The 8593-nt window shown below is 28.2% G+C and overlaps 1 protein-coding gene across 1 annotated transcript; it reads right to left on the bottom strand.

The window, feature by feature from the left end:
* Positions 1-2675: 2675 nt before the first annotated feature.
* LOC104879960 (uncharacterized) lies at positions 2676-4604 on the bottom strand. The gene is made up of 2 exons (XM_010654800.3): positions 3860-4604; positions 2676-3560 (listed from the first exon to the last, which is right to left on the bottom strand). The coding sequence occupies exons 1-2, from the start codon at positions 4348-4350 to the stop codon at positions 3062-3064; spliced, it is 990 nt and encodes a 329-aa protein (XP_010653102.1). The 5' UTR covers positions 4351-4604; the 3' UTR covers positions 2676-3061.
* Positions 4605-8593: the final 3989 nt, after the last annotated feature.

The following is an 8593-nucleotide window of genomic DNA, read 5'->3' as shown; positions in this document are numbered from 1 at the left end:
TTATTTGAAAAATAAGTTTATTTCATCAATGTAAAAATAAATTAGGTAATGAAAAAATAGGTTTTATTTTTTTAATCGTACAAGTAATGATTTGTAGTTATTGAAAGGTAATTTGATTATATCAAAGAGATAGAAAAGAAAATTGATTTTATTTTCTATTTATTATTGTATTTGAATTGTCTTTTAATAATGGGGATATGAATAAAAGATTTATTCTGGTTGGAATCAAAACTCATTTTTGTCTTAATTTTGATTCTTTTTTCTCATAGTACCGTGATTCGTTTTTATTCTCGTTCTATTCCTATGTCTATTTTCATTTTACCAAACTTTCTTTACGATCATCTTTGGAACACTGAAATAGGGGATGGAAATAAGAAATCCATTATGTTTTCCGGTCATCATGAATAAAAAAAATTATGCTTATAAAAATCAAAACTCACTCATAATAGTATTTGAATTTTTTTTTTTTCACATAATACTTTGATTCACCCCATTCTCATTTTTATTCTCCAATATCGAATACATCCAAGAGTTAAATCAGTCAAATTGACAAATGATATAATTATAATTGAAAATTTTAAATCTTATTCTGTTTCATATTTTGTTTTAAAATAGTTTTTCTTTTTTAATGTAACTACTAAAAGTTTTTGTATTTTATATAAAAGTTAGCATAATTTTCTAGTTTTAAAAACAAAAACAAGAAATGTATCAAAAGTATTTCAAATATATTCTAATATCATCATTATAATATTATAGATTCAATAACAAAGATATGATTTTTAGTCTTGTAGCTATAATTAGGCCCAATGATAAGGTTACAAAGCATGGGCGCTACCATAGAGTTCAAATTATTTCTTTGTATCAAATTTTATTTCGTGTAACTTAAGGTATGGAAATTATTATTTTTGTCTAATTTGTGATTAATCAAAATTTAAAATATTTAGCTTCTTCTTTTTACACCTTCGATTTTTTTAAGTATACATACAAAGAGTCATGACTTTTTAATGTTTTTCAATTACTTATTAATGGATATATAAAATTCCTTTTAAAAAAAATGGACTTTGATATAAAACTCAAATACAAATACTATTTTTAATATTTTTATTTTGTTAGGGCCCAGCTCGACCCTTTATGAGTCCAGCCTAGTTTATCAATACTTGGATCGAGCCAAGTGGGCAGGCCTTTGGCCCATCCTAATTTAAGAAGATTTATGTGGAACAATTTTTAGATGTAAACCTTCTTCTTCTACTGATTCTTCTTCTTCTTCTTCTTCTTCTTCTTCTTCTTATTATTATTATTATTATTATTATTATAATTTTAATATCAAAATTAAAAAAATAATAATACAATTTATATTTTTGATGGTACAGAAAAAGTTCCTTCATGATTAATAAATTTTTTATAAAACTAATATTATCTTGAAATATTATGATTTCGATTTTAGTTTTAGCTTATAATTAAAATTAAAAACAATAAGTTATCCTAAATGGTCTCTTGATAATGATTAAAATATTTATTTTATTTTATTTTTCCTCGATGGCTTCATTTAAGTGGTTAGTTGTCATATTTAATGATGATCAAGATTTTTTTTTTCTTTTTTACTAAAAATAAAAAAAATTAATTTCTAAGATTCTTTCAAAGAATCATCTAAAATTTGTTATAATTGAACATTATTTCCTATTTAGATTGACTTTTGAGAAGGTAAAACTTTTTTTTAAGCTCAATGAGAGCTTCTATTATCTAATCTGACTAATTTTAATAAAAGAGTTTATGACTTAAAAAAACGTTTAAACTATTTCTCCGACAAATACCGTAATATTTCCGAAGCTCTATTCATAGAGGATATATAACATTAATGTTATTATTAATATCTTCTAGTTTAACTTTTAATGAAAAATTGAAAATTAAGAGTATGTTTCGTAGTGTTTCTACTCGAATTATTTTTAGTGAAAATGTTTTTAAGAGAATTATTGATCAAGTGTTTTTTCATAAAACATTGCAAATGATTTTTTAACACTATAAGTGATTTTTTAATTTTTTTTAATTTTACCAAACACCTCTTTTATTTATTTTAAAAAATATTTTTTAAGCCAAAAACGCTTTCTAAAATTATTGTCAAACAAACTCTAAGTCATCTTGCTAAATATAAAAGGCCTTATAGTAAGTCAGAGTAACTTGAATTTAATGGAAAATGCCACTATTTTTTCATGTTATAATTTATTTATCTTTTTATTTTGAAATAATTAAAAATACATTATACCAATAAGGAGAAAAAAAAATTACAAAGGAAATAAAAATATCTAAATAATAACATTTCTCATCTTGGTAATCACTATATGTGCTTGGAAGCACTTTTAACCCTCTCAAAATTACTTTCAAATAAACTGAGCCATAAAAAGGTGTTTGGCTTGAATTTTAACAAATTTTGATTTAACTATTGGTCAAAATTAATTGTGCTCAATTTTTCACCTCAGGTTATCTAGTCAGGCACTTAACATTGGGTTGGATGGCCCAAAATTTTGGACAGGACAGTGGGCTTGGCGGCCCAACCTGGTGTCCAGCCCAAAATCTTGGCTTTGAAACCCCAAATCAAAATATAAGTTACTGGATCTGGTTACTTCATATATGAATGTGACCGAATTTACAATCTTAACTATTGAAAGTTGATAAAGATATAAACAAATGAGACCATGTATAAATAAATAAGAACAAAGTAAAAAACAAGTTCTATACAAAGCAATTATATCAAATTATGTGCTTGACACGTTGTGATTGGTCACTTTTTGACAAAGCACTGATAAGATCATGCTACGAAGTGATGATATTATATTATAAAGGCTAGATAGGCCTTTTCCACCTACCTAGCTACTAATGGTTGGACACCCCAAACCTTTGGGCTGGGCACCAAGCTTGGGGGCCCAACCCAATGTTCTTCCACAATGGCCCGGCAACAGGCCTTCTGTCCTAAGGTTATTTGCGCTTGGGGATTGAATAAGTCCTAGAAATTTTCTTGAAAGGTTTTTTCCTGGACAAGAAACACGGGAAAATGAATTGATCAATTTCAAAAACTAAACTCCTGTGCTTGCCCAAATGATCTCTTGCAGTGGGCAATGGCAGCCTGGACTGAGTTCTCCCTGGTGTAACCTCTACTCTCCCGATCTGCGACTCCTCTCTCATTAATTGGCGAGCACTTGATCGAACCCGGGCAGCTCTTCATCTTCGTCTTCGTTTGCTTGCTCCTCCCACCAATGCTCATACTACTAATTGCTTCCAACACCCCTCTAATGGCCTCCATGTTTATATCCATCGCCGCCGAGGTTTTGGTTTTTTTTCTTCTGCAATCTCCCCGGCCCTCTCCTACTGTCCGGTTATCCAATGGCTTGATCAGCTTCCGATGACTCCAGATAGTACTACTCATCTCTTGTGATTTTACCTTATTGCCTTTGCCTTGACGGGGTTTCACAAATGATGTGAGCATTGGTCTGATTTTGATGGAGCGAAACTTGATCAAGATCTTTGTGATGCTGCCGTTTATGGCGGTTGTGACCTTAGATGCTTTCCTTCAAATCCATGCAGATTAATCAATTGAAGGGGAAATATTTTCTTGGACCAGAAAAATTATGATCTTGTTTGGTGTACTGGAAAATAGAGCTGAAACTGTTGACAATTAATTTTGAATCTTCCTTGTTTTAGTACAGGAGTTATCCCTATTTGACTGAAATTTTGGTTTTAGTGAGTTTAGGACTTTGATTTTCTAAGTTGGAGTTTTAAATTCAGTCAAAAATGAAATAAAGAAAATATCAAATGTTTGATTAATTTAGTCAAACATCTGTCATCAAAACTTGCAGAATATTCTTACCTGCTCTCCGCGCTGGCCAGTCGCCGGTTTTCATCAATCCGGTCGGTTTCCTCTGATGATGGTACCCTACTACTCGACACAAAGGCGTTGAGTACTCGATTGATGGCCGAAAATTGCACCCTCCTCGTACTATTATTACTTTTGGAATTAGTACCCGGAAGGCCTGAAGTAATCAGCTCAGACCCCCGAGATTTAGACGATGAGGATGATGACAATGATGATGATGATGAAGCATCAGAAGATAGGAGTACTTGGTGGGTTGGTACTTGATCCACGAATAATTCTTTCAAGGGAACCCTAGAGGAGGAAAACGAGACACGTAGCTTCGAATCATCGTCGTCCTTAGTAGGCAAGGGCTCGAGCGCGATTTCAATATAGGATTCGTCATCGTCGTTGTCGTCCCCTTCATCATCACTGAAATCGCAGCAGGTGAAGGAGAAGCTCTCATCCATGTCTGAGTAGTACCCATCTTGAGAATTGGAGGTGTCCATATGATCTGAACCAAACTAATGATCAGACCAATGGTACTATACTTTTATACTAAGATAAAGAATAAGAGATGATATGAATCAATATAATATAAGATTAGTTACTGATCATGAGCCTAGAGATGATGATTAATGAATAATTAATGAGTATAAGAGAGTAATAATAGAGAAGAGGAATATTAGGATGATTAGGGCTGGTGGGTGGGTGGATGATGAGGAATGCATGTACATGGGAACTTTCAGAATTTGGTTTGCAGTGAAAGGGTTTTTACAAGTAAAAGTCATCAATTTGGACTTGTTTATAGGGTTGGACCACGGCTTTGTTTTTTTATCAACCATAACCCCACTTAGCTTCTTCAAAGTCCCCAAAAGAGTACGGCAAATTTATGGGTTTTGAAGGAAAAAAAAATTCAATGGTTTTTGACAATGACCCATGTTGAATAACAACCTCATTGACCATGGAAGCTAAAGACTTGCATGGCGGTGGCCTTCCTACCATGTATATTTAATTCATTCTTTCTTTTTTACTTTTTAACACGAAATAAAAAGAATTTATTTCTTCAGAAAATAAATTATAAAAATTTATAATAATTTTTTTTATTTATAAGATATATTTATTTTTAACATTATTATATGTTTTAAAAAAAATTAAAATAAAATGACATGAAAATTTTCTCTACTTACTTTGATTGACAATTGTTTAAAATTTTCTTTGAGATAAGGATGTGAATCTATATATGCGCCTCAAACCTAATTTAGGGGTAAAATCATAATTTGGAAATTAATTAATTTAATAAGTGTAAAAAAGGTTTTTCATATTTAAAACCCTTAATTATAAATTAGATTTTTTCTATCTTTCTTTATTCAAAAAATCCTTTTACACATTGATAAAAGATATTAGAGAGCATAAAGTTGAAGATTTGAAGGCTTACGGTTGAAAATCAATTTTTTCAAGTAAGATTTTAATTCTTAAATTAATATTTTATACTCGTTAATTAGTTTTAAACACTTTAGATATTTTTTTAAAGATTTTAATCTAGATTAGGGTTTCTTAAATTAATTTTTAGATCAAAAAGATTAAAAATTTATGAAAATTGAAATTATTTGATCCATAAAATTGTATTAATGCTCTTTATTGGACTTTAAGCTCATTTCCCTTTATTGATAATTTTTCAAGTATTTTCAGTTCGAGCGAATAGTGATAGCTAGGTTGGAGAATTTTTTTTATTAAGATTTTGATTCAAACTTTATTTTGGACATTTGTTTAGATGTTAAAATTTCAATTCCCATTTGAATGATTTGAGTTTAGAATTATTTGGACAATAATACTATGATTGATATGTTGGTTTAAAAGTTGAGATTTGAAAATTTTAGAATTTTTGTTCTATTACTGGGAACATTGATTTGGTAATTAGTAATTTTCAATTACAAGATAAATGTTTGTGTCATTTTCACTTTGAGTCTTTGAATTTGAGGTGTGAAATGACCGTCATGCCTATGGAGTAAGTTTTGGGGCTTGACAATTTAAGTAATCTGGCATGGTAGGAATAAACATAATTTGTTGGGCTTGTTTTATTGTCATCCCTATTTAGAGCAAGATATTGCTAGGATTTAAAGTTTTCATAGAGTTTGTGTTACAAATTATATTTTTAGGTCAAATTACATTGGGATCTTAGACAAATCCATAAATTATATATATATATATTTGTCATTAGTCTCCTTCATTCCCCAAAAAAGGGTAAAATTATTTCAATAAGTCTAAGCATATCACATTAATTAATCAATATAAATATAAGCAATGGAACCCACAGTTGCAGCAGATAATGTTAGAATTATTCAGAAATTAAGGAATTTCATGGATCTAATGTACCTAATGTTGAAAACAACTTTGAAGATACCAATATGGACCACCATTGACATACACATATTAATTATAATCTCATTTCCTTGATTTATTCTAAAAATCAAATCAACCCCTGAATTTAAGGGACTCTATTGTTTATTTGTATTTAGTTATTTTTTATACCAGATATATATATATATATATATATATATATATATATATATATATATATATTTAATTTATAACATTTTTTTATATTATATTCTTCATATTTAATTATATTTTTATTTTAGAGATATCCCATAAATAAGCATAATAGTTTAATTAAAAGGATTGTTTTGTTTTTATTCCATGCATCATAAGAGACAATGAAGACAATCCAGAAAGTTATTAATTAAAATGGTGCCAGCATATTCCAGATTTTGCTAAATTCCTACAAGTTATTGCCTCTACTAAAAGGCTAAGCTTTTGTTTATTTCCTTTTCCGTTAAATTTTTTTTTCCTTTTTTCCTCGTATTTCCCTTCAATTTTGTGGGAATTAAACATAGCCTCATGTTTGGAGGAAATATTGTAACCCTTGGTTTCTTACCCGATGCCTAGCTGTTGCAGCAATTAAGTGGGCTTGGGCCAAACAAACCCTAATTCCAGATGGGTACATAACAAATGGGCCATGCTTTTCAAAGCCCAAAAGAAGTGACATTGGGTTGGAGTTGAACAGTGAGAAGAAGCCCATTTCTCATTTTGTGATAATCATTGGAAAATGAAATTTTGAAGGAGACACTCCATGTAGCCCTAGGGATTTTGTTAATCAAATAGTAGTAATTATGGTGATTTTTAAAACTAATTTCATGATTAAAAGATTAAAAGAATTAGAAGCATTAATAATTTTAATGAAAACCTCTCGTAGAGTTTTTTTTTATAGTCATTTAGTAATTAAAATCAGTATCCATAAACATAACATGATTGATATTGATACTATCAAATCACTTATGCCATATTTGGTTCTTGAAAATTGTGATAAACAAAATATAAAAGAAAAATAGAAGAAAAGAAAATAAAAATTATAATTTTTTTTCTTCTATCGGACCATCCATGACAAAAATGAGGGGGAAAATAAAATTATCAAATAATGCACTTTCTTATAGCTCTCCTCAACTTATTTGTTTTTTATTAGATTTTCTTTTTCTTTTTCACTAAGAGAAAAAAGAGTTAGGCATTTCCCCGCTCCTTTTTTGAGATAAAAATCAATAAGATATCAACCCCTATGCTAATATTTTTAGAAATGTATGATCCTAACCGGTTCAAACCTTGTCCATCCCAAACCTTGACCATAAAAAAATATGGAAAAAAAAGAAAAAAAAACTACTTAATTTTCCTTTTTGTTTTCAATAAAAAATTTGTGAGAAATAAAATCAATAATGCATTTGGTACTGATTTTAAAATGTGTTTTTGGCATTTTTAATACTTAGAAAATTTTATTTTTCAAGTATTAGAAAGACTAAATACATTTTCTAAAATTACTATCAAAGACACCCTTAATTTAGAAAAAATATACTTTTCTCAAATTTTCCCATCTCTTTTTCAAGAAAATGTGAAGAGAAGTTTTATTAGCATTGCCACCTTCTTTTATTAATTTTTTTTCTTTTTCCTTTAAAAGAAAATGATTGTTATTAAGAAAAAAAATTTATTTCCTTACCACATTCCAGCAATCAAACTTTGCCTTCATGCTTTTGAAGAACCAATATCATATAAAAAGAAATGTTAATTTTCATAAAAATTCCAAGGATTCATAAAATACATTTGATCTTACATATTTTATTGTAAAAAAAATTGATTAATTAATACTTTGCAAACTATAATCATAAAAATTCCAACAAATAATTCTATACAAAGAATAAAAAATTTATTTATAACATTATGATTTACAAGTAAAAGAAAAGCTTTATTAATTTAAATGGAAGGTCTATTTTTCAAAATCAATTAATAAACAATTTGTATTTATTTAATAATTGAAAAGTTCAAGAAGAGGAAAAAATAAAAATAAAAAAATTCGAAATCTCTTATTTAGTTTATAGTAAATATGCAAATAGAATAAAAATCATTTAAAAAATGATATATTTTCGGTCTTTTTTTTTTGTTTTTTTATATGAAGAGAGAGAAACAAACAAACAAATTTGAAAATTTTCGTTAACAACTTTTTATTAAGTTTAAATGTCTATAATAGTTTTTTGATGACAATACTATTATCATGTTTGTATTACTTTTAATTTGTAAATAAGGGTTTTTAAGTTGATTGAACAAATAACTTAGGGTCTCTTTGGTAATTGTTCTTGAAAGCAATTTTTAAAAATTGTTTTTAAAAATTGTTTTCTAATTTTTTTAGAACAAAAGTCTATATTAAAT

The sequence above is a fragment of the Vitis vinifera genome, chromosome 8 (genome assembly GCF_030704535.1).
Source record: "Vitis vinifera cultivar Pinot Noir 40024 chromosome 8, ASM3070453v1".
Classification (NCBI taxonomy): domain Eukaryota; kingdom Viridiplantae; phylum Streptophyta; class Magnoliopsida; order Vitales; family Vitaceae; genus Vitis; species Vitis vinifera.
Note: the sequence above shows the minus strand (reverse complement) of the source record. Positions and strands in the feature narration are given on the sequence as shown.